This window comes from Bos grunniens, chromosome 22 (genome assembly GCF_055505025.1).
Source record: "Bos grunniens cultivar Pamir isolate PY7600 chromosome 22, Bosgru_T2T1.0, whole genome shotgun sequence".
Lineage (NCBI taxonomy): Eukaryota > Metazoa > Chordata > Mammalia > Artiodactyla > Bovidae > Bos > Bos grunniens.
The window spans coordinates 52,463,276-52,489,367 of record NC_141186.1 but is presented as its reverse complement, the minus strand read 5'-3'; the positions used below and the strand labels follow the sequence as shown (position 1 = coordinate 52,489,367).

General features: G+C 50.6%; 2 protein-coding genes across 3 annotated transcripts in view; both read right to left on the bottom strand.

Moving 5' to 3' along the window:
• Positions 1-3,558: 3,558 nt before the first annotated feature.
• On the bottom strand, positions 3,559-15,943 carry CSPG5 (chondroitin sulfate proteoglycan 5). Of its 2 annotated transcripts, XM_086368293.1 has the most exons (6): positions 15,686-15,943; positions 13,897-15,007; positions 10,886-11,074; positions 8,967-9,042; positions 7,144-7,280; positions 3,947-4,079 (listed from the first exon to the last, which is right to left on the bottom strand). In XM_086368293.1, the coding sequence occupies exons 1-5, from the start codon at positions 15,780-15,782 to the stop codon at positions 7,170-7,172; spliced, it is 1,584 nt and encodes a 527-aa protein (XP_086224419.1). In that variant the 5' UTR covers positions 15,783-15,943; the 3' UTR covers positions 3,947-4,079; positions 7,144-7,169. The 2 variants fall into 2 exon arrangements, with proteins under 2 accessions (XP_086224418.1, XP_086224419.1); XM_086368292.1 differs by lacking the exon at positions 7,144-7,280 and having other exon boundaries at positions 3,559-4,079.
• A 6,000-nt stretch (positions 15,944-21,943) lies between these two features.
• SMARCC1 (SWI/SNF related BAF chromatin remodeling complex subunit C1) overlaps positions 21,944-26,092 on the bottom strand; it is a 125,630-nt gene continuing 121,481 nt past the window's right edge. The window contains exon 28 of the mRNA XM_086368291.1: positions 21,944-24,400. Within this exon, the coding sequence (XP_086224417.1) occupies positions 24,303-24,400 (98 nt within the window). The 3' untranslated portion in view covers positions 21,944-24,302. The remainder of the gene's footprint in view (positions 24,401-26,092) is intronic.

Genomic DNA, 26,092 nt, shown 5'->3' with positions numbered 1-26,092 from the left:
AATGATTTTCCTTCCATGCTGCCTCAGTTACCCACATTTTCAGTCTGTCCTTTCTTTAGGGAGGAGGATACAGGACAAGCTGTGGTGTGGGGTGGAAAAAACACAAAGGCGGTCTCTGAGAATCATCCTCTTAAAAAAAATAAAGCACCAAGGAGGAAAATGAAGGGGAACTCAGTGTGAGGCAATCACTGGTGGGCAGCGGCGGGTAAGGGAGGGAACGGCAGAGATGAAGGCCCTCAGAGAGAGAGAGGATGCTGGCCGGCCCCATGGAGCAGAATCACTGAGAAGCACAGGCAGAAGACGGGAAAGAGGACCACCGGCACAGATACACATCATATACCTTATTCCAGCACATCAGCCCCTTCGTGCGGTCAAAGACCCTTGGCAGCACTAGGTAGGTCCATTCGTTAGGCCTGCGCTGCCTCCTGTTCCCTTCCCATCTGGGTTCCCCCGTCTCTCCTGCATGTGCTATGGAGGTAGGAGAGAGCCAAGGGCTTGATCTCCGTTTCATAATATTCTTGTGGGAAAAACAAACAACAAAACTAACAAACCCTTGTGTCTGGATGGGATTTAGAATTTACAAAGTGCTTTCACATACAATCCATCTTGACTGGGCCTCCTTGTGAAAAGAAGTGCTTATCCATGAAAGACAGGTCTGTCCCCTAAATCAGAGATTACAGGAAGTCCTAAGCAAAACCACGCCAACGCTCCCAAAGTGGATACGGGTCAGGTTAGGAAACTATAATACACACAGAGACCAACACCCCAGTACACAGCCTTGTCCAATAGCAAAGAGCAGACTGAGCTCACAGGCACCAGCGGAATGCCATCTGGGCAAGAGTCCGGAGATGAAAACAGAGGACTTATGTTGTCGGTAAATAGGAGACTAGGTGAACTGGACCAACTCTTCCACCAAGGACAATCAAAAGCCTGTACGAACATCTTAAAAGCATCAAAGAACTAACAAGATTCTAAAGAATTGCTAGCCTGACATCCCAGAGAGGACAGGAATCTAGACAGGAGCCAAGCATTCAAGGCCACTTTTCCCTGGAGGTGCTTGCCCATTTAGGAGTGATGAATTGTGTTTCTGAAAGTCTTCGAGGATCAGGGGTGGGGGAGGTGTTGGACACTGATAAACCACTGCCTGCTCTGGGCTAAGAGTCCAGACTGTGCCCTAAGCCTTCCCTTCTCCAGGGGATCTTCCCAACTCAGGGATCCAACCCAGGTCTCCCGCATTGCGGGCAGGTTCTTTACCAGCTGAGCCACAGGGGAAGCCCCCTAAGGGGTCAGATCAGATCAGATCAGTAGCTCAGTCGTGTCCGACTCTTTGTGACTCCATGAATTGCAGCACGCCAGGCCTCCCTGTCCATCACCAACTCCCGGAGTTCACTCAGACTCATGTCCATTGAGTCAATGATGCCATCCAGCCATCTCATCCTCTGTCGTCCCCTTCTCCTCTTGCCCCCAATCCCTCCCAGCATCAGAGTCTTTTCCAATGAGTCAACTCTTCACATGAGGTGGCCAAAGTACTGGAGTTTCAGCTTTAGCATCATTCTTTCCAAAGAAATCCCAGGGCTGATCTCCTTCAGAATGCACTGGTTGGATCTCCTTGCAGGCCAAGGGACTCTCAAGAGTCTTCTCCAACACCACAGTTCAAAAGCATCAATTCTTCGGCGCTCAGCCTTCTTCACAGTCCAACTCTCACATCCATACACGACCACTAGAAAAACCATAGCCTTGACTAGACGGACCTTTGTTGGCAAAGGAATATCTCTGCTTTTGAATATGCTATCTAGGTTGGTCATAACTTTCCTTCCAAGGAGTAAGCGTCTTTTAATTTCATGGCTGCAGTCATCATCTGCAGTGATTTTGGAGCCCAGAAAAATAAAGTCTGACACTGTTTCCACTGTTTCCCCATCTATTTCCCATGAAGTGATGGGATCGGATGCCATGATCTTTGTTTTCTGAATGCTGAGCTTTAAGCCAACTTTTTGGGTCAGGATGAACCAAAGTAAAACAGCCCTTGCACAATCTGCTAAGTCCGTGGTCTTCCTTCTGTGGCCAGGAAATGTTAACCTGGAATCTGCAATAACGTGATCTCAGAATTCCACTGCCCCTGGGAATGTGACAGCAGTGAATGAAAAGCCCCTCCATCCATCCTAGATCTGGAAACTGCAATAAATAATTTTTCAGATACAGTGTCCAGCACAAACTAAAAAATAATGAGGCACCAGAGGAGACAAATCAGGGAGAAGCAGCAGAGATTAGGCAAAAGAAACACAGGGATTCCAGTTACAGAATTATCACAGAGGGAACACAGGCAAAGTTCTAGAAAACTCTCCTCACCAGTGATCAGTAAAATTCTATTTGAACTGTTAAGTCTGTAATCCATTCTCATTTATTGCCTGGATTGCTACAGTCATCATTCTATCTGCCTCTACCTACCTTGGCAATTAGCTTCCCTGTGGCTCAGTGGTAAAGAACCCGTGTGCCAAAACAGGAGATGTGGATTCAATCCCTGGGTCGGGAAGATCTCCTGGAAGAGGAAATGGCAACCCACTCCAGTATTCTTGCCTGGAAAAGCCCATGGGCAGAGGAGGCTGACAGGCTACAGTGCACAGGGCTGCAGTCAGACACGACTTAGTGGCTAGACAACAAGCACCTTGGCAATCTGTCCTAAAACGCACTTTCCCACCCCATCCCCTAAGATGTCTCCCCGTCACAATCTTCCAGTCACACAGCAGAACTCTCCCTTGAGTGTCCTTTTCTTCTCCATCGTCCTGAAAAATGCCTCCCATCCTTCAGCGTCCAGTGTAAAGCTCTCTCCTTGAAGCCTTTCTGAATTCATAAATCCAACTCTCACAGCTTTGTATATACTATACTCTGTTGACACGATGTATTAAAAATGTTTAAAAGACTATTTCTCCCATACACTGTTCACTTTTTGAGGTTACAGTCTTATTCATCTAGAGCTCCTGGCATCTAGCATAGCACCTGGCTGAGTATGTGCTGAATAAATGTTTTAAGAAAGAAGGAAAGAGTATTTTGAATAATAGGTGCTATAGACTGTTACGGACTGAACTGTGTCCTCCCCAAATATCATATGTTGAAGCCCCTAATGTGACTGTGTTTGGAGATAAGGTAATTAAGGTTAAATGAAGTCATCAGAGCAGGACCTTAATTCAATAGGAGTGGTGTCCTTATAAAAAGATGAAGGGACACCAGGGAACTCTCTCTCTCCATATGCACACATAGAAAAGGCCATTGTGGACACAGCCAGAAGGTGGCTATTTGCAAGCCAGAAAGAGAGGCCTCACCGGAAATCAACTCTGTTGTCAATGTGATCTTGGACTTCTAGCCTCCAGAAAGTTCAGAAAATAAATGTCTGTTGGTTAAGCCTCTCAGGCTGTAGCATTGTTACGGCAGCTCAAGCAGACTAATACATAGACCATTTCTCGGATATGAAACGTGTATGAATACACATCCTCAATAAAGGTAAGAATTCAACTCAAAGTGACAAGAAAGGGTAGGGAGTAGACACAGGTACACCAGGAAAAATGGCTTTTTAAAAAGTTTTATTTCAAGAACTTTTTTTTTTTTTTACCGGTATTTCAAAAAAAGGTGGGTCAAAGTACAAAAAAAAAGTCAGTTGAATAATAGCATAGGTTTAGAAATCACAGCAGCAGAAGCAATGTACAGACAGCACAGACAGAACAATCCAATGTATTGTAATTCTCTTCGGGTTCTTTGCTTATGGTGTGTTTTTTCCCTCCTGTACAAAATACACCAAGGCATGCCATGAGATCAGAAAAAGAAAGGAGTTTAACAAATGGTTACAAGAAATAGAATCTGTACAAGAGGAGATAATGCTTCTTCTTCCCCCGCCCCCCGCCCCCCACTTCCTCTCTTGCTCAGCTTCAGGTTAAGTTGTTCTGAAGACAGTTCACCTCCAGGTCGGCCTGGTCACCCTTGCCACCCTCGAGTTTGGGCGACATGGAGTTCTGGATGTTAAATGGCTCCTCCTCTTTCAGGCAGGACTTGAGAGCTTCCTGGATTTTGTGGGGAGCGCTAGAATCATCCTGGAAGAGAAAGATAAAAGCTGAGGCAAGAGTGGGAAGGAGACAATGGGTGGAGGAATTAAATAACATCTCAGACTTTTCTATTTTACTAAAAAAGGGTAAAACTGAGAAAAGGAAGAAAGTGCTGAGGCTTGGATGAACCAAAGTGACTCATTAGCAGCTACACTTTCAGAACATCATCCTCAAAAAACACTGGTCATGTACGAGTGAAAACCCGACAGGTAACTGCGTTACAAATACCTGTAAGGGAAGCCAGACAGGGGAGAAACAGTCCTTTTTAATACTCAGCCTGGTCCCTCTAAAGCCTCACCTGTTGGTGAGCTGTGCCCGGCCCCTCTTCACACGGCCCTCCATCCTGAGGAGTTCTGCTCTCGCAAAAAGGTCTTGATCAGGAACATGACTTGTTAGTGTGCAAACAAGGCTGTGGTCAGGCGCAGAGCTGATTCCGGCAGAGTCAAGGCCCCTCTCCCCACAGCAAATTCACGTTCTCTGACTAGAGGCCAGAGATGTGCGAGCCTATCAGACTTTATCTACCACACAGACGCCGACTTACACGGTGCTCCCTCAGTCTAAGGCCCGTGCTGCTGGTTTGCAACCCCTCTGTGATGGGTCCCCGCGCCCCCTGCCTCTCCGTGTTGCCTGCAGCCCCAGGACTAGCTTCTGAGCCTCAGTGAACTTGTTAACGCTTCCCAGGAAACCCACACCAGTACATTCCTCCAGCTCTGTGTTCAGAGAACTCTTACAGCAACACCTTCTTCCCACTACTCTTCCTTCAGGAGTCCCTGAGCAGATTTTACCCAGGGGGCCTCGGTTCTTTCTCAGAAGCCCCAAATAGCTATTGTAAGTGCTCGGAATTTTTGCAGATCAAAGAAGCTGTGTAGCCACCCAGGCAGGTTCATGGAGGGCAAGAAGGGTAACTTGCCTATCTGACCAGCCAGCTCAGCCCTTTCTTGCTTTAATCACTTCTGAAATTCAAGATACTCATGGTGATTAAGGACCAGGACATTCTCTACAAAACGGTGAGCCCAAGTCCATGCTGCCTGCTCCTGAGTCTGACCTGTAACGACACTAGGTCGGGCGAGGGACTAGTTGGAAAGTAGGGAAAGGCGCTAGAATTACATCAGACGTTACGGGGGTTCAATGTACTGTCCATGTAGAAATCACTGTGACCTGCCCCCACTCCAGCCTCACTGAGCACTGTCGCAGAAGGCCAGCTTGCACAGAGCAATCTGAGAGTTTCGAAGACTTCAGGAGTGATTTACAGACAACAGCGGAACACACGCTCCCCAATTCCAGTGTGTATGAGACAAGCACAAGGCGAAATGAACTTCATTCTGTGTTGAGGCAGATTTCAGGCAAGGCCGCTGCACACAGCGCCTACAGGAAGTGGGTATTTTCTACCCCTGCTTGGAGAGGCTGAGAAAAAACTGTTCAGTGGCATAAATGTGTATGTGTGAGATGGAAAGATCGACCTGACATATTAAGTGTATTATGTACACACACACATAGGTTTTTTTTATGGAGAGGAAGCAGGATGAGGTAGAGCTCGTGTGAGGTGTGGGGGAAGATGTTGGATATAAACACTTGAGACCCTGAGTAGAAGGGACTGGGGATCACAGCAAAATTTGGAGCAAGACAGGATGGCCTACACTCACCTCTCCTCTGACAAGGATGGAACTCACTTTCACGTTTTTCAAGATAACTACCCCTACCCTGGGCCCATCACACTCTCCTTGGGGGCATACAGGGGCACAGGGATATTCTCCTAATGTGAAAAAGTGAATTCAGTGAGTTGTATAGACCTGGGCATCAAAACTGATGCCATGAAGGTGGGGAACCTAATTAAACCTGGCCTCTTGAGGATCTGAACAGAGGAGAAAGCTGCCTTCTGGGCCAATGGGTGGGAGAAGTCAATCCTACAAATCAGGAACACAGGTATCCAACAATGCTATGAGACGAGCTAAGTACCTTCAGCAGGTAGAAGAGGTGAGGGCGTGTCTAGACCAGGATGGAGCGATTCTCATCCACGTTTTTGCTCCAGAACTCCATCCTCTTAGGCCTAGGGTGGCTGAGTCCCTCAGCTGAAGGCCCCTCTGCCTTTGATTTGGTGGAAGTCCCTCATCGTGAGGAAACTGGACCTCCCCCTGGCCTAAGCCCTGGGAACTATTTCCAGCTTTCTGTCCCAGCCATATGGGCATCCTTCCGCCAGGGGTTCAGGCCTGGATGTCTTCTTGTTCAGACACAAGCCTCTATCAGAAGGGGGCGGGCAGCCAGTATTTTACCAAATATATGGAGGAAACAGAGACTGGGAAGTAGCAAAGATTTAAACCGGTGGGTAGGGTGGGGATGGGAAACATTAAGGGACCTCCTGGAAGATCCGTCCACTCTCAGGAGGACCAAGTCCTCGCCACGACACTGCTGACAGCACAGCTGGGAGACGGACAGGGCGGCTTCTGGTGCTCAGACAATTCGCCCACGGAATTAAGGTGACTTCCCTCATGCCATGCAGTGGGAGGTGCCCAGCCTTCTACACACTTGCCATTCCTCCCGGAAAAGGGCAAACCTTCATAGCAGGGGCTGAAAAGCCACAGGCTTTTCCTTTTCCTTGTGAAGTTTCTTTCTGAGGCTGGCTGCTCAGTGACACAAGACCCTCACACACTCAGCTGCTGGCTCACCAGCCACAGGGTCCCACGTCACTACAGAGGGCCCAGTCCAGGAGCAGCACAGAGTGATGAGCATAGCAGGGGAGAGGGACGTGCCCCGACACAGACATCAGCCAGGGACCCTTCCCCGATCAGACCCAAAGTGGTACTTTGATGTTTGAAATCTTTTCAGACAGTGGTTTATAGAGATTATTGGAACTGAGTAGGAAAAGGCCCCATTCCATCTCCTTGACTTATGCAAAAGAAATAACCCCTCTGCTAAAATAAAGAAAACTCTACAAAATTTTAGGAGATGCCAAAATCAACAAGGTTTTTTTTTTTTTTTTGAGGGGTGAAGGGAGAGGGATGGTGAGACTAGCTGCCCCTGTTTCAGGTCCCAACTCATCTGGAGGTTCTCTCACTTTCATCCTGCTGCCAGCAGCACTTGTCAGCAGTCACTGCGGTGGCTGAAGCAACGGCCAGGGCTCCACTTCATCATAAGGTGGTAACTGTCTTCACTGTCAGTGCACAAGATCTTCACTATGACCAAGTCTGACTTCTGGGTGAGGTGGAGGGAATGAGAGGTGAAGTGGAAAATCCAGATGCTGGACAGGAGAGCCACCCCCCACAGGCTCAGGGCTTTGGCAGAGGTGACAGGATGTACCCTGGGGCACAAGCTGAGGGAACGATGCCCGTGGAAATGGCCCCCAGGATCCCAGAGGAGCCAGAGAGCTGAGTGCCGCCCAGACAACCCCAGGGCCCTTCTCGGGCAGAGTACACCACGGCTGACCACCCTGCTCCACTCTGTTTTTGCTCTGCCATATGCTGAACTCAAGGTCAGTCGCAGTTTTCCTGGAGAAATGCCTTGCTTTCCAAAAGCTGGGTCCGCAAGAACTGGAGACCTTTCTGTTGGCTCCTGCAACCAAGGCTTCCAAGAGACGCTATTTCCTTCCCCTCCATCTTTGTGAGGAGGAAAGGTGGATGTACCAAGGCTGCCAGAAATGCATGAGTCAGAAGCTTTGCCAAGGACCCTGGCACTCTGTGGATAATAAACATCCTGACTGCAGGCACTCCTCTACAGGTCAGGCCTGTTGTCCCTCATGTATGAGATGGCACATCAGACAGTGGGTCTGAGAGACCCCATGGCAGGCCACTGACCACCAGTAATTCATAAATGACAACTACATGCACATCACTGCCAGGGGCTGGGTATGTTGGGATGGGGTGTTCCAAGATAAGGCACATCCTACATCCTTGTGGGTTGATTGGAGTGGTCACCAATCTCAGACGTGACAGGACATCTTGTTCCCTTGAGAGTTATGCTCATCTTAAACTTACTAGTATCTTGGTACATACCACATAAAATATATTTGTTCTCTATCCTTTATAGCAAAGTCTTTAAAAAATTAGCTTAAATTGGCCTTTTTTATTTCTTATTTAAATTGACTCCTTTTCTCCTCCTTCTGCAGGTCAACTTGTTCTTTTCTGGGGTTTGGTGAACAGCCTCATATACTATTATTTTCTCCTTTGTCTTCTGGGGATGTGCTTTCCCCAGTTATAAAAAAAGGAAATGGTCTATCAGGATCTCTTATTGGGTTTCAGCTTACATTTATAAACCCATCCTCATAAGGACAGATTTATACCTACACTTATGGTTCTGCCAGTGTTCTATGCTTCCCTTTATATCAAAAACTTTAAAAAACTACCCTAGATTGGCCTCTTTCGGTGTATATAACCAGTGTATATAAGCCTGCTAATTTTTAGGGCTCTCAAAACAGTGTCAAAGAGATTGTTTTTCCGGCAATCCCAGAGGTTTTCCCATTCACCCCAAAGAACAAGCACCATCTGCTTCAAAGACCAGCGAGAAAGTCCCTAGCAAGAAAAGCAGAGGCTTTCTTCTCAATGTAGAAAAGAAGACAAAATCAGACTTCTAAAGCTGAGATGAAGCTAAGAATCATACGCTATCCCAGAAATGGCTCTTCTGTACTTTGTGCTATTTTGCCTGTCCAGGAAGTGACACGCCATCACGCCCTTCTTCTCACTCTTATGGTCCGGCCAGGCGACATTATTCAGACCCTCAGAGCTCTGAGGAGTGGCTCCATATGCTGAAGTGAACCAGAGATGCGGGCAGGGGTGGGAGCAGGCACAAGGGCAGACAAGTTACCTGACAGATAGCGTTTCATAGCGAGCCCAGGCACAGGCAGTGAGGGGGAGGGGAACGCGGAGGGTCGCAATGCTTCCTTACGTTTGGGTGAGAGCCCTCGGCAATGGTGGACAGGGAGAAGTTATCGTTGTGGAGCTCAGATGGGGTCCGGAATTTGCTGGTTAGGACAGAAGAGAGAAGGGAAAATGTAAGTGAAACGATCACAGCGACATTTGATAGAAGCTTCACAGGGCAAGCGCTGTATTTCGTCAAATGTCATGGGTGTGCCCCTACTTGTTGTACCACTAAGAAAAACCTTCTGCCATTTAAACCATGGTCCAATCCTTTCTTTCACCTAGAGTTTTCATTACACACTTTAAGGCACTCATTTAGACTTTAGATAAAGAACTGACAACGATATGAACAGCTATGACCACGTTTGTGCCTGCCAGACAATTACAACTACATCATGACTGCCATCTGGCCAACAGTGATTATAAGATGCCAGCGACTGTAAGACACAATCCAATTTCAGAGATGCTAATATGTGGGGAAAAAATGGGTATCTTAGAATCAATATGCGACAGCAGTATCTGTAGTACACTGGGCACATGCATTAATAGCGTTTGCAGAGTGGTAACAAGGCTTGGGAAAGAAAGGAGGTGTACAGAGGAAATAAGGAAGGTGGCATTTGAGCTGAAGGGCTGGGGGAGCCATGATCTGTGCAAAACGAAAACTGGTTCCAGGAGGAAGACCTAGAAGAGGGCCCTTCCCTGGGCCTCAGCTCCTGCTTCTCTACTGCCCTGGCAGCGCTCCTTCTCTCCCCGGTCATCAGCAGCAGCCCTGGTAGGTGGTCCCATTCCCACCCTGACCCTCCCCCCACCCCCTCAGTGGCAGTGTGAGGAGCCAAGGGCCTTGGCTTGTGATCACATGCACAGATACAGCCCTGCCTCAATGCACAGGCACAATGGAGAGGCCCTCGAAGCCCCAGGACAGTTAGCTGAAAGGCGGCAGAGAGCTGCTGGCATCTGCACGTCCCACGAGTTTACCCAGCAAAGGAGCAACAGATGGCGTTTTGTCCCTTTCCCAGGACCCAGGGCAAGTCCTTCAGTCCCATTCTCTGGAGAGCCTCGGGTCAGGGGGAGGGAATTAACTGGGGGGAAACAACAGGGGGAAAAGGGGGTGGGGGCGGTCCTGCATAAATTGCCTCTTGGGTCCTGAGGAAGCTGAACTCCAGTCTCCTTTTCTGACTCCTGTGACATTTCAGAAGGTTCTTTACTTTGCTAAGTGATAACAGTGACTGTCTCAGGGTGGGTAAGGTCACATCCGAGTGTTCAAGGCATGGGCTTCAAGGGTAAACGCGTGTTGATTCTCACAGGTGCTCAGCTGTCACTCCTCTGCTCAGAGAAGAGCTGAAATGAGACTCCACATGCCCATATGGCCCTACAAATCCACAGTGGAGGAAGTGAGGCCGAGGTCCTAGCACTCCCCACATTCTACTGAGAGGGAACGGGGACTTCCTTGAGCCCTCTGTTCTTCTGCCTGGACCAGGGTGGACCAGTTTGAAAAGCAACACACTGCTAAATCTTTTCACTGAAGAGGATGGCACATCTGAGGCAGCTGGAGGAGTCACTTCAGCTGATTTGGGAGCGAAATACTCATACTGGCCTCTGGCTGTCAAAGACTTGGGAAGCAGGTGTAATCAGATGGGGGTGGGGGGCTGAGCGCGGTACTTAACCAGTTACTTGACCAGAGTCGGGAGCTGCTATACTCTGGCTACCTTTCCTAAGCATCCTGAGAAAAGGTGGCGAGTGTGTGTATGTGGAATGGTGCTGGACAGCTGCAGTCTGCCACAGGGGCCTAACCTCTGCTGCAATTCCAGCACATTCTGTCTAGGAACGGGTAAGCTTGGGTGAATCTCTGGTATGAAAAACGCAAGCAGGGATGGACAGCAGATGCCAGAAACCCTCAGGACCACATTCCTGGATCCCACAGGGCGGGGCTGGCAGTCACAGACTCACTTGGTCCTACGTAGCTTGGTGTTCTCGGTCTTGAGCAGGTAGAGCTTCTTGGCAAAGAACACCGTCATCATGAAGAGCAGGAGCAGCACGAGGGCGGCCGAGCCGACGGCCACGCACATCACCTGGAAGTCGGTGATGATGGACTCGCAGCGCATCCCCTTGTGCCAGATGTAGTCCTGTGTGTTGCACCTGCAGCGGTGACAGGGTGAGGCTGAGGCGATGGGCCGGCAGCCGTGGCTGCAGCGAGCGTCTGACCCCTGACCCCAGGGCTGACGTCAACACCCTGCTCCTATGAGCAGCTAAGGAAGTGTGGTGTCCTCGTCTGTGCAGACTTTAGGGTTGCTATTCTTGCCTCATCTTTACAACCACACCAGGAAGAGTGTGTGGCACAAATGTGTCAAGGGCGGTAGACACAAATGAGGTAAACGGGGCGCTGAGAAACAGAGCACACTGGCCATTCACGGGCCTGTGAAGTGACTGAGGGAAGGGAACCCCGTTTTCCACTTCAATGACAACAATCACAAGATTCCCCCGGAACCCCCCAAGCCCCTGCCCTGGGCTCTGGTGGGGGAAAAAAAAAAAAGATGAAAAACAAGATCAATAGGAGCTACCACCACAAAGTAGTAGGACCCGCCCTATCCTGGGGCATTGCAGTCCCATCTAGTTCACGTGGCCAACCAGACACTGAAAATAAGGAAGCGACAGACAAGGACAAGCACAAAGATAGATGTACATTCTCCCCCATCTCAGCAGCCCCCCAAGTGCTGCCCCTACAGCTTCCTGTCCTACACCATGAGAACTGTCATGAAAGCAGAGTGAGAATCAACCCTCTGGGTGGGTTTCAGTCCTTTTGTTGAGTGACTTTCTCCTGCCCTTGGGGACATTCCCAGGCTCCAACTCTTCCAATGACATTGCTGTTTCCATGGGAACCAGGCTGCTTCAAAGAGGAAAAAATGTGGAAGGATACAGAGGCAGGCAAAGGAGGGAGGACATGAACCTCAGGGTGAATGACAGAGGAGAAAGGAGTCCAGAAATGGGGAAATCAAACCCGGGAGAATTAGCCACTCCACACCTAGAAGAGGGCGGGGCTCTGTGGCAAGCAGTGAATTCTCTTATCCAGCTGCCCCTCTGCAGTCGTGGGAGGCTGTTGGAGGACAGCGGGGAAAGAAGGTCCCTCTAACAGAGTGCTCTGGAGAAGTTCTGCCATAGCTCTGCTCGTTTCTCTGCAGTGGTCGGGTGACACAGACAAAAGCATGCTGCAGTCTGCAACCAAGGGCTCGGCAGCCTCCTGTGAGTGGAATGTAAAACAGTTTCCAAGCTGGGGCTGGGCCTGGGTGTACCCGTCAGAGGAGGAATTTCTGGTAGGGAGGCCCAGGATGGGTGATCCTGGGATGGAAGCTGTGCAAGGGGGGCTGGAGTGGACTAGTGAGAAGTCCTCCTAAGGCAGGATCCACTGGATGATCCATGGTCAGTATAGGCATGCCACTCAGTGAGGTCATGTTTACTACTGGGGGGTCCCTTGATAGCTCCAGGAGGTTCTGGGAACTGTTCTAGTGCTCCAGAGGCAACGAGGGCTCCAAATTTAATACTCTGATGGGGAGCTAACTTCGAAGGTGAAAACTCAGGCCTCCAATAGGATGAAAGATACTAATTTTGCACAGAGATTTCATAGCTCCCAGGCTAAAATCATTACTATAGTCCTCCCTCCACAACTGGAGTCTGAGGAGCAAAATCAGGGTTTCCTTGTATTTCTGGTAGCCCTTAAGCAACCAGCAAGGTCTTGTTGCCGTAATACCTTGATCACAGTTCTTTTTGGCAATGGCTGGCCAGGTCCAATCAGAGCTGTGTGGACACATCTTATATCAGTGACCTTAATGACACAATCATTTATGGGAAAGAACTTCATAGGAAGGAAACTCAAGCTTTAATGACAAAGGCACAGCATGCATGCATTATATTATTCTTCTATCAGAACATTAAGACCTATAGAATCTGAATTCTTTATATACCTCCAAAAAGACCCAGAAAAAGAAACATAGGGAATGGCACTTAAAAAAACAGAGATACCCAGATTACAGAAATGTTTCACTCTTAGGACCGGTGGAAACAAGTCCCAGAAGACTCTGAGGTCTACTTGCCACTTCTAGGGCCTGTAAAGGATGGAGAGAAGCAAACCACTCAGCCCTGGACATGTGCTTCATCCAGAATAAGAATAAGCCCGTGAACTCTCCAGCAGGTTAACTACCTTGCCGTGAGGGCAGGTATAGGGGGTTAATTACCACTGAGGCATGGGCTGGTGGCTGCACACAATATCCTTACTCTGACACTAAACTCTCTGGGTCTTTAAAACATGTCAGACTGAGTATCTCCAGGAAGACAACAACAAAGGTAGAAGGAGTAAAGTCACTATCCAGAACTAAGAAATGCCAAATGTCTGCTGTGTGAGGAAGGACACTCTGCTTGACTTGACCTGTTTGAATGGCTGCTCTCTGGGTCTTTATCCAATGAGAAGGTCCTCATTCGTGCCACCTGAAGCACGTGCCCCCCAGGGTCATGGAGCCCTTCTTCTGCCTCACACATGGCTCAGAGGGAGTGGTCAGCAGTTCTCTCTTCTCCCAGGGCGTCTATGGACCTTCTTCTGCAAGTTTAGCTAGAACTTGCCAACAAGAACTTGCCAACAAGAACTTGCCATCAAGCCAGCAAAGGCCTTGTCCAAAATCCTTGGCCAAGTCCTTTTGTTTCGCCTTTATAGTGTACTGGTTTGGTAAAGGGCACGACACTTAGAGGAAATGCACAATCTTACTTCTGAGGAAACTCTCCTAGTGATGAGCTCACAGGAAGTACATTTACGCTGTTAGTCTGTAGAATATTTACTGGGACCATCTCTTGACCCATAAACACACAAGCTCTGGGAACCTGTCACATCCCCCTCTCTGCTGAAGCAGCCTCCCATGCCCCCTTCAGGAGTTCTCTTGACAAACCCCCTGGACACCTGCCTGCCACATCCTTACCTGCAGAAGGCCCCAATGTTCTCCACCAGGTAGCACTGGCCGCCATTGTGACAGTAACTTGGGAAGAGGTCGCACACTGACCGGCAGGAGCCGTTATGTCTCACAAAGCCACTGCGGCACACGGTGCCATTCTCGCTCGGGGCCAGGTCCCTGCCTGGCTCTCCTGGGCGGGGCCTGAGGGCGATGCTGCTGCCGGGGACCATCCCCAGAGTATGCTGCGGAGGGACAGCGTGCCACCGACTGGTGGGCTGGCCTGTCCCGGGCCCCAGACCAGGCTTCTCAGTGGGCACTAGAAGGTCATTTTCATCTTCCAGGTCTCCGCCTCCCACTGCATCCTTGTCCTCCTCTTCTTCCTCCTCTTCATCCAAGTCATCATAGAAGGATGTGGTAGGGTAGAAATCAGATTCATCAAAGGGAGTGAAGTCATCGTATAAGTCAAGCAGGCTCCAGGAAGGAGTCTCTCCCCCGGGATCAGGGTGGTGCTCTGAGGTACCTGGCGACCCAGGGAAGCTCCCCAGGTCGGCACCACGGCCCTCACCATCCAATCCTTCGAAGTAGTCGATGTCAATTATATCTGACGCTGGGTGGGGCTCCAGTGTGCCCTGAAAGGGGTACGTGGGCTCTGGCCCGTGAGGGTCAGGTGTGCTGCCTCCCAGGTTCAGCCAAACCTCCATGGGGCTCTCCTTGGGGAGTTCGGGGCCTGGGCTCGGCTTGTCGCCAGGGGTTGGGGAGGGTGGTTCACTGGCCTCCGTAGCCTCGAAGGTGGCTGCGGACGTCGAGGACGTCCCAAGGGCCTCGTCGGGAGTCGGGAGCGTGGCTGGAAGGGCCTGGGTGTCGCCGCTGCCCGCCTCTGCGGTCACTCCGCCCAGGCCTGGGCTCTCGGCCTCCAGCCAGGCTGTGCTTGTCACCGCCGCCGACGCCTCCAGCGCCTCCTCAGCCCCGACCCCAGGGCCCACCAAGGCCTGCTCGCCGCCGGGCGCAATCCGAGAAGCCTCATCTTTCCCAGCTGCTGGTGGGCCGGCCTTCTCCCGCGTGTCGTTAGCACGCGGCTCCCACGCCGGGACGCTCTTCACCGGCGTGTCTGCCTCGACGGCGCTGCCCGCCTCAGGCACTGTGGGAGGGAGGGAGAGGGGCGGGGCGTCAGCGACCGCGCGCGCGTTAGAGCTGGGGCAGCGCCCCGCCCCGGCCGCGGCTGCTCTCTCAGACCCCGGCCAACCTTAAGCCTCAGCTTCAAGCTTTCCCAAGGCCACGCCCCATCCTTAAGCCCCGCCCCTAGCCCGCCCAATAAGCCCGAGAACACACCCGACCAAACGTTATCCTAGCTTAGGCCCCGCCCCCAAGCGAAAGGCCCCGCCCCCGACATCACCCGCGCTCTAACCCGGGCGGCCCTCAATTCCGGCTCCTGGCAAAAAGTCTTACCTTCGGGGCTCCATTCCACACGAGGCCCCGCCCCAAAGTCGCACCCTTAGGGCTCCGCCCCGAACTCGCATTCTCGTGCCCCGCCATCACCTCCAGGTCCCGCCCCGAAATCTCACCCTCAGGCCCCGCCCCAACAGGCCCACCCCCAGCCAACACCTCGGTCTCCACACTCGGGTGGCGGCCGCCGAGTCGCCTCCAGCAAGTCCCCGCATCTCCTCGTGCGCCCCTTCCCCCGCCCGGGCTGCAGGCAAGACGCTGCCCCGCCCCCTTGGCAGAGCTCGCGGACACCTCTTGTACCCGAAGCCAACGGGACCCTGGCCCAAGGTGGGGCGTGAGAGCCACTGGGGTCCCGGTCGCGGTCTGTACCTACCCGGCGCGGCCCCAGAGGCGAGGACCAGCGTAACCCCCAGAAGCAGCAGCAGAGGCGGTGGCCCCCGGCCCGGGCCCCCGCCCTCGGCTCGGCCCATGGCGCGGAGCCCCGACCGCTGTCCGCGGTCTGCCCGGCTGGCTGCGCCCTCGGCTCACCGGCCGCCGCGCCTCCCGCCCGTGCTGCGGCCGTCTCAGCCCACGATGGGCAAAGGGAGAAGCCGCATGCCGCCGCCGTCCGCCGCTGTCCCCGGCGCGCCGCGCCTCCCCGCCTCCCGCGCCGCCGCTGCCGCGCTCAGCGCCGCCCCCACCCCGCCCGCCGCGCCCGCCCCGCCGCACGTAGCTCTGACGCCGGCCCTGCTCAGTCCTCCTGCGGTGGGGACAGACAGACCCCCGGCTCTGCACGCGGAGACAAACGGACGCGGGGTATCGCGCGGGCAGGCGCACAGCGCCGCGCGTGGCATTAGCCGCCAGGTGCACTGGCGGGAGACCTGCGGGGCGGGGCCGTGGTCCCGCCCTCCCAATGGAAGGGCTGGCACGGGCCCCCCAACCGCGAGGAACCCACCCGCCAAGCGGCGAGCACAGAGCGGGGCGCCCAGACACCCGCAGGCTCGGGGCGGGGCTCGGAAGGGCCGCAGGGGGCGCAAGCCCCAGCCCGCGCTGTGCCAGTGAGCCGAACCCAGGGCACACGGAGCTTCTCGGATTTCCGCACCAACCCGGTGTTCAGGGCGAAGGGTCTCCGGGAGGTCCCCTAGAACCCAAGAGGGCGGGGCGGGCGCTGACAGTGCCAGGCAAGGGGGCGAAGTGGACCTCCCAGGCTCTAATCGGATCAGACCTAATCCGTCTGCAGCCAAAGCCCCAGACCTCGCACAGCCAGGCCCGCTGGAACGCATCCTGGGGGCAGGGGGCAAGAATTTCCCTCCTCAAGGCAGCCTAGGGTGCGGCCTGTAATCCCGGTTCCTTGTTCCCTCTCCAAGATACATCGCCCCCGATTCTTCCCGGGCCACCAAAGCTCAGGTTGGTGGGTAGTCCCGGCGCTTGGTCGCTCAGTCGCGTCTGACTCTTTGCGACCCCAATGGACTGTAGCCCGCCAGGCTCCTCTCCATGGAGATTCTCTGGGCAAGAATACTGGAGTGAGTTTGCCATGTCCTCCTCTAGGGGATCTTCCCAACCCAGGGATCGATCCCGCATTGCAGGCGGATTCTTTACTATTTGAGCCACCAGGGAAGCCCAGGAAGACTGGAGTGGGTAGCCTATCCCTTCTCCAGGGGATCTTCCCGACTCAGAAATCATCGAACCGGGGTCTTCTGCATCGCAGGCAAATTCTTTACCAGCTGAGCTACCTATCCCTAAGAGACTAGATCAGAGTCTAGGGAAACAGCCTCTGCCAGGCCAGGGGTTGCAGTCTGTGGGTCCTGTCCTAAGGTCACTCTGCAGTACAGAGCCACTCATCTCCAGATCCCTGCTTGGTGGTGGGAATTGCTGCCTAGTCACCTACTTTGTCCACCAAACCGACTGTCTGCCTTTTGATCTCTTAACCCTAATGATATTCAAGGTCACTGCCGGAGATGTGGGAACTCTGGTATTTGAGACACTCCCATTTCTGTCACTTGGGACCCACATAACTGACCAAGAACTGTCACTAGTACATGTCTCTGGATGGGGTTGCCCTGATTCAAAGCCTGTTTCTTTCACTGGAACTAGGTCTACTTGCTCGTCCTGGTTGGTCCCTCCTCTCCCCATCTACCTGGCAAATCCTTTAACCCAGAAAGCTCAGTTCCCATAACCTTCCCATCCAGGAAGCCTTCTGTCTGACCCAGTAGATACTTTTGCCCTGATCTCATTGTCTGTCTACAATAATTCCCTACTAGACTGCAAGACACTTGCACAGGCAGCACCAAGCGCAGCTGCTTAAGGTGGGTAGGAGGCATAAATGAACGAATGGCAACCATCTTAGTCCCACCATAGAACTGTGGGTCTAGAAGGGGCTGATGTGCCAAAGCTCTTTTCATGGCTTCATAATGCCTCTGGGGACGGTATATATCACTTTGAGATACAACTTTCTCTGAGCAGAGGGCCAGGCAGAGGTTTGTACTTGCCTGTAGCCGCAAAGGTACTAATGGACCTGCCAACACCACCTCTTCTTTCTTGTAGCTTTTCTCTGCATGTTTTTCGGCCTTACATCCAAGGCCTTGTGTGTTGCTTTCTGTGTGTCTCCTTGAGTCTTGAGTAGGGTTGTCAATGTGAAGGACCTTGGTGGACATGCCCACCTCCTCCTTCCTGAGGCCAGTCTTTGTGGAAAGGCGGCCTCACAGATGGGTCCTTTGGTGCCTGCTGCTGCTGCTGCTAAGTCGCTTCAGTCGTGTCTGACTCTGTGCGACCCCATAGATGGCAGCCCACCAGGCTCCCCCGTCTCTGGGATTCTCCAGGCAAGAATACTGGAGTGGGTTGTCATTTCCTTCTCCAATGCATGAATGTGAAAAATCAAAGTGAAGTTGCTCAGTTGCGTCCAACTCTTAGTGACCTCATGGACTGCAGCCTACCAGGCTCCTCCATCCATGGGATTTTCCAGGCAAGAGTACTTTGGTGCCTAGAGCATGACAATTACTCCTGTTTTCCACAAGAAAGGTCTGGGTGGGGGCTCTTTCCACACCCCTCTGTTAAAGCTCTACCTACTCCAGTTTATATTTCTGTCATATATTCTGTTAACACTTAAATATATCCTTTTAGATTCAGTTTTTGATTTATGTAAAACAAGCATATGGTATAAAATATGAAATATCTCCTTCCTCAGTGACCTTCCTCCCTTCTCTGGAGACAAGATTCTATTACTACTATCTTCATTTGGGGATTTTATATTAACTATTATCAGTTTCATTCTGATCCTCCCTAGATCTCACCAGCAATTTCAGAACTAAGCACAGCACACCTGGTTAGGTGATACCTCCATAAGCCAGAACCTCATCAAGGCAGTGACCTTGAGAGAGTCAGTATCCTGTCTCATATACATGAAAGTAGTAACCATTGAGTGTCAAATGAATGTGGTTCTGTTTTTCTGGGCACAGTGTGAGGGTAGGCTAAAAAAGAGAAGGGAGAATATGTAGAAATTGGAAAGTGAAAGAAAGGTAAATAGACTACTATCTAGAGCTTACACTCCGTGTCCCCACATTCAAGTCTCCTGGACTTGGGCATCAGGGATGTTTTAGGCTATGGCTTCTGCATGCCTCTCAAGTTCCCATTGGGTTTGGCAGAACCAAGGAAGCGCGAGGCCCACTGCCATGGATATAGCCTGCCACTCTGTGCATAGAAGGCCCCTGGGCAAAGCCAGGGGGCTGCTCTCCAGGGCATAGCTGCTCCTGTTGCTGTGGCTAGGGCATATTTCAGTCTGAACAGGAAGCAGCACAGATCCTGGCTTTAAGTCCTCAGTAGTAACCATTAACATTTTCCTGAGGTTTTAGTTTTCCAAGTGCTCTAATTTGTCTTACTCTTCACAACCATACTACTGTTCTACTGGTCACTTTACATGCTTGCAAATGGACACTGAGACATTGCTAATGAACTGCTAAGACCAGGACTTGTACTAACATTTTGATTTCAAATCTTTCCATTTTATTATGGAGACTTTTCATTCTTGCTTCTTAATTTCAGAAGAGTAATCAGGATGCAGAGGTAGGGCCTCACTTGGCAGAATGGAACCGCAGCCTCTCCCCCTGCCCCACTGGGTGTTTAAGAGTTGATGCTATGGGGTCTTCCCTGGTGGTCCAGTGGTTAACACTCCGTGCTTCCAATGCAGGGATCACAGGTTCAATCCCTGGTCGGGGAAATAAGATCCCACATGCTACACTGCATGGCCAAAACTTAAAGGAAACAAAGCTGAATTTTTAAAAAGAGTTGATACTGTTTTCTTAACAGGGTATAACACTGCCGTCCAGACTCATGTCCTGATCAGCCAGAAAGGGACATCTAGAATGGCCTCTCTCTTGCTCTCCAGCATACAGAGTAGACACACCTAGTTCTGGGCTACAGGTAGTCAGCTCTGTGACATTTTTGGTGATAAGCTGCTGGGAATGATCCTTCTTGCACCATTACCAGGAAGATGCAGAGCCAAGAGGCAGGGGTCTGAGTTCTTTGTGCTGACCACCACCTCCTCACTACCGGAAGCTCAACATTCTCAACTTGCACAAGTGCTCTCATCTTAGAAAAAGACATTACAACTTGGAGGTGGTCATCCTGTTTGGAAGTGGGGCTGCCATCAAATTGGAAAGGCCCCTGAACTGCATTACCTCAAAGCCAAATCAGTTGGGAGAAAGGCACACTGCACATGCCAACACAGCCTCTGACGTGGAGCAGCCAGGCTTGCCTGAGAAAAGTCCTGCTGCCTCAGCAGGCAACCTAAGTGCTGCTAGAGAACCCCACAGCTCCTGCAGGGTACCTGGAACAAGGAATGCCAGTCAACTTGGATGGCCATGGGAGATCCATCACTGTCAGTGACAACAAACCAAAGAAATCAGGAGCTCTGCCCACTTCCAAAGCCCTTGGGGACCGCCCGACAGTGGTGTCGCTGTACTGTATTAGGCATGGGGATTCTGCTGAGACCCACAAAGGCTGTACCCTAAGAGTATGTGGTGGTATAAGGTGGCTGGCAGCAATCAGGTACCTGGCTGATCCACATGGGTTTGTAAGGGCCTGGAAAGGCCTCTGGAGGCAGAAAGGAGTAAAGATGGCTCCAGTTCTGCAGGGCGAGCCAGGAGCAAGATGGGGGGCCATACAAGGTTCTCTGCGGCTGGTGTCCCCTGAAAGCTGGAGTAGGGAAGGGTAGCCCAAGAGAGAGTTAGCTATGATTAACTCAGTAAACTTTGCTTTGGCTGATTCTTCGGACTCTCTCTTCTTCTACCCTTTTAGTCACCCTCTGGGAACTGAAGGTCGACCCTCAGTTTACCAAACCTTGAAGGACACAAACCGTGAAGAACATTTAATTCACAGACTATGCACATTATCCCCCAAGAAACAACTGATTATTATACTGTTCCTTTTTGCTTCGTGGACACCTGGCACTATAGAACCTCTTGACCATCTGGTATTCCCCAGACCATATACATTATCCCCCGTTTTTTTCCTACAAAAACATTAAGTGGCCTGGAGTGCCTTACCTTATTCATGATTGTATGCAGATCCTAGTGCCTGCTACACAATAGGCTCTCAAATGTTTATGAGACTAATGGACTCACAGAGTGACTGTCAGAAACTGCAGAAGAGCTTGCTCTATCATACAACTTTCTTAACCAGCAATCCTCAAAGGGTGGTCCCAAGACCCATCAGAGTTCCCTGAGAATCTGTTAAAAAGGCAGAATTTCTGAACGGACCCCAGACAGACCTGCTGAATCAGAAGCTTTGAGGATGGGGCCCAGAAGCTTGTATGTTAACAAAGTTATAGATGTTCCTGGTCTGCACCCAAGTTGGAAAAACTGTTCTCAATTGCATTTGGGCGTGGGGTGGGGTTATTCCACAGAAAGGATTTGAGGAACCTGTGGAAACTTGGTTAAATGTACAAGTCTTGGTGTGTTCTAAAAAGAATTCACACTCAGGTTGATAGACCAGTCTTTCATCTGAATCAAGGATTAACGTCCCTCATCACCCCCTGAGAGGAGTGGATGAGTCCTGTGAGACCCAGCTGGTTCCAGAACTCTTCATTGGAGGGAAGGGTCGAATTAGTCAGAAAGCACAGCACAGTCGGCTAACATACTTTCATGAAGGACCAAGTGTCCACTTCCTGGGAGACAAAGAATCCGCTTCTTTTGCTTTGTTGGGTTCGCAAGCATGTTGAAAGCACTGTTTCTGTTTTTTGTGCAGGGCCTGTACCTGTGGGTGCCCGAGGGCTGGCCATGAGAATGTGCCAAAGTTCACAGCATCAGCCCTCAGTGCCTGCCTCTGACACGGGGATGTCTAAACTGTGACCTGACCAACACTCTCTTGTGCACCAGGCAGAACTACTTCTCTGCTGGGGGTGCCAGCATGCTGGCCACCCTTCCTGAAGAACATCCACTCATCTCTCTTCAGTTTGACCACGGAAACCAACAGCGTGCCAGGCACATTCAACCATACACTCCTTAAGCCTCATGAAGGTGAGAAGGTGGTCAGTCAGTCAGGAAACTCAAGCCACTGAACTTTAACTAATGACCAAGACGAGGTGAGGCTGAATATTGAGATTCCTCCTAGGACACACGAAGAAACTGGTATACGAACGCAGAGAATGGGACTAGAATCCAGAAATGATGTTCCATTTATTCACTGAAAAAGAGGGAGATTAGGCCTTCTTGATCAATTTCTTCCAGTCTCCCCAACTCCCTCCCTTCACTTTTCCGAAATAACACACTGAGAAACATTTTTGTACAAAAACCACGTATTATTCCCCCCCTCACAAAATCGGGTGGCTGTATTACAGGAACAAAACCAGATCAAAGACATAAAAAGAAAAAGTCACCACTTATACTGAAACACAACAGTGTTAAGAATTCAGGTATTCTGTAGAATTATTACCAGCATAGTTAAAATATTTCCACCTGGATCTTTTAAATTTGAAAGTGATCACATTAAAGACCTGAGGTTGCAAGAGACCACAGTATGAACCAGAATTCCATTTTCCTTTAAAGACCTCAGTGGAAAAGGTATTTGGAATGAGTTTCCTTTGGGAAAAACTGGCGGGAAAATACAGAAAACCCTGGCCATTGTCAAAAGGCACTGGGATCTTTCTGGAGTCAAAAGCAATGGAATTAAACTCCAGTAGGAGCAAGCTCATTTTCACTCCAAGCGCCTGGAATAAACTCACTAAAGGAACAAGGTCTCCTTGGTTCCAGTACTCTGATGGTGACCAGGGCCACCTGCTTAGAGGTAACACCTGAGGGTTTGAAAGGCAAATCTTAATTGTGGTTTGATTTTTTTTTTTTTTTGCTTTCTGATATTAAGGAAAAAGGTTCTAAGGTGTTTTATAAACACCTTCCCACACCCTCACACATGTAAAGCTTTACAGAATATATAGAAAAGATATCCAAAAGATGTTCCACTTTGCATTCTAAAGGAAACTGCCACTTGAGAATGTGAAGGGGCCAGGTGCTTCGGAAAGCAAGCTCGACCCAAAACACCGTTTCCCCACGCATGGAAGGATAGAGGAGAGGGAAGAAAGACAAGAAGAGAAAACCAAGAACTCTCAAGTCACTCATCAGCAGGGGTAGAAATGGGCTCATATTAAGGCATTTTTGTGGCTCTTCCTCTGGAATGGCACTCCACTCTCCCAGCCCGAGCACCCCACCCTCAAATCATGATGCTTTGATTGCCAAGTGAGTTCCCTGGTACCCACAGCATCTCCTTGACAACCAACCATGTAATAGATGGAATGTGAGATCTCAGACGGGGAAGGGAGAAGGTATGAGAGGCTGTTGGTCTTGCCCCAATTCTCCAATCCCACCCCAAACCTAAAGTACCGCTTCACTAAATCCCACTCACCCTGACTACTGCAAGAGGTAGTTTGGGGACCTGTAACCCCAGCCAACCTAACCAAGTCCATGAGCTAAACTCAGCACTATCTACTTTTTTTTTTTTTTAAGTTTTTTCTTTCTTGTAAAGAGGGAGAAAAAGAATGCACACAAAGCAGTGAACAGTGGGCTAGATTCACTGGATGACCATTGCCCAAGACCCCCAAAACTTTCCTGGTTAGTCTAGGGGACTCAGGAATGCCTCCCAAATCGCAGCCCTCAAAGCTTACACTGCTTACACTTTTGGGAAAAACAAAATGCCCACCCCCTCCCCTAGCAATCAAACAAACCGTCTGCATAGAAAACCAGAACCAGTGGGCCCGGGCAAGGAGTGGATCTCTTCTAAAGCTTGTGCTCTCCCCTACCAGGGATGAAAGGGGGTGTTCTGCCAGGCAGGCTGGAGGCTCTCATGGTCCTCACTAAGGATAACATCAGCAGGAGTGGGGGGGATCCCTTTTCCCCATCTCTTTTAATTTTGGTGCGTCCATGTGTGGCAAAAGTCTCATGAAACTTCACCATCAGCACCATTCTTAGCTCAGATAAGCAGAAATAAGGTCACTTACAATGCCTTAAGGTTTGTCCCCTCTGGCTATCCCCTCTGCCCATCACTATTTTTTGGTTCCTATTAACTTAGGATGCTCTCCTTTAAAGCAATAATGACCAAAGAAAAAAAAAAAAGTGATAATGATTATAAAGCATTATCCATACAAGCGTAAGACAAAGCAAAAACAGAACAAAATTGCAGGAGAGCAAAAACTGATACAGACATAGAGCACTAACGTTGACAGGACCTGCAGATACACTGTCAGCATACCCCATCGCAGGTCAGGGAGACGCCAGGTATTTCAGGGTGACCAGGGCACACTGGCACCACAGGCTTCCCCCTCCCCCTGTGCTGGAGGAGGACCTAACACAGCAGGTGTCAGAGTATGGAGGGGGGTGGCAAGAGGAATGGGGACAATTCAGGGTGCGTGCTTGGGGCTGTGAGAAGAAAACTCCTGAAAGAAACCCAAGGAAGCGGAGGAACACAAGTCTTGTCATCCCCACTCCAGCTGGGGGTGCTGGGCGCGGATGTCCCCTGTGTCTTTCGGGCTAGGGCGCAGCAGAGGCTGGTGGGCCAGGAGCAGGAGGCGGAGGGCCTCCGTCCACAGGTGCTGGAGGTGGTGGCTGCTGCTGCGGCGGAGGGGGATCTGCAAACACATCCAAAAGAAACTTGTCATTGCTGGGAACACAAGAGGCCTGGGCAAGAGCCCACGCAGAGAAACAGGACTTACAAAGGAAGTTTCTTTACGGCCTGTGAGGCACGGCTGCCACTGCGGGCTACATGGGACGCATCTGAACCTCCACGTCACCGCTCGTGTGGCTCCCCTGATCCACGCGGCTCGGGGGTGGGGAGGTGTCTGAGTCCGCCCCACTCTCCTTCAAGGCCCGCTCCTTCCAAGAATCCTCCAGACCTTTGCATAAATTAATTATATTTTGATTTTATCATTATCTTAATGCTTCTCACTGCTAATTCTGTCTCTTCAGTTAAATGATAAGTTCCTTCCTAGGCAAGTTCTGTGTCTTCTTTTCTTTCTCTCAGAGTGCCTAGCCTAGCTGGGCACAACACTGCCTATCAGAAACTGCTGGCTCTTATGAACTGTCTCCACCAGGGTCACCGAGATTGACTTGCAGCAGCCAACAAGCTGGACAGTCTGAGGAGGCCCCGCAACTCCTGAACTGTAGTCTCTGGATTTTTGGCCAAAACTAGGTCAGGTCTTGAAGGGAACAATTAGGAAAGGAGCTCTTTCCTATTTCTACTTTGGCTGCTTGAGTGTACAAAGCAACCATAGAGATGATTCAATCCAGGGTTTTAAAAACTTCTAGATTTTGCCAGGGATGAAAACGAAGGAAACACACAATTAAAGCACCTCATTGCTTACCAGCTAATTCATCCAACCTTCCCCTCAGGAGGTGTCCACCCAGTTGCTAAGGCTCTTCAAAGCATTTTTAAGCCCACCGATTTACTCCCTGGTGTCATCTTTCAGGGGAGCAAAGTAAGGCCTGAAGAGGGAAGTGACTCGCCTGATAAGGCCTGCCCAGTGCCCTGAAGCCAGATCAGCAGCTCAGGATCCCTGAAATTCATCTGGGGCAGGAAGTGATGGGGAGCACCTCAAACATTCAACACCCTCAAGGTACTGCACCCAGGGCCCTTTAGGATGGAATCGTGTATGCAAATCAGGTGTTATCAGCAGGACAGGACAGTGGTAAAGACCAATGACATTATGTCTGCAACAGAGATGCAGCATGGTCAACCCTCCAAGTCAGCCAGCACATTTTTACATTGCCTGTGGGGCAGCAAGGCTAGGAAAAGAGGTACACACTAGACTATGATCTCTGATCCTTGACTTAACAAATATCGCTTTTCTTTTTTTTTAAAAATATCTTAATTTATTTGGTTGTACCGGGTGTTAGTTGCAGCACTCAGGATCATTAGTTGCAGCATGTGGGATATCTAGTTCCCTGACCAGGGATCAAACCCGGGCCCCATGCACTGGGAGCGCAATATTAGCCACTGGACCACCAAGGAAGTCCCTCGTTTCTCACCTGTGATCCTGTACTGACCTGGCTCAACTGCTGTCTTTCTTCTGTGCACCTAACTCTGTCCTCGTCCCTGGGGGTCCAGTGAGAAGGGAGACGCACCTGTGTTGATGGCACTTGTCTCCTGGACCCAGGAAGTCTCCCAGAAAACTACAGTGAGCTCAAGTCACTTCATAGCCTTGTATAACTTATGGTAAATCCTACACTTCTATCCACTTGTTCATGTTTTATTTTCCCAACTAAAGCTCCTGGAGGCCAGGAATGCCTCTGCATCCTAGCTCTCTGTATTGTATTATAAATAC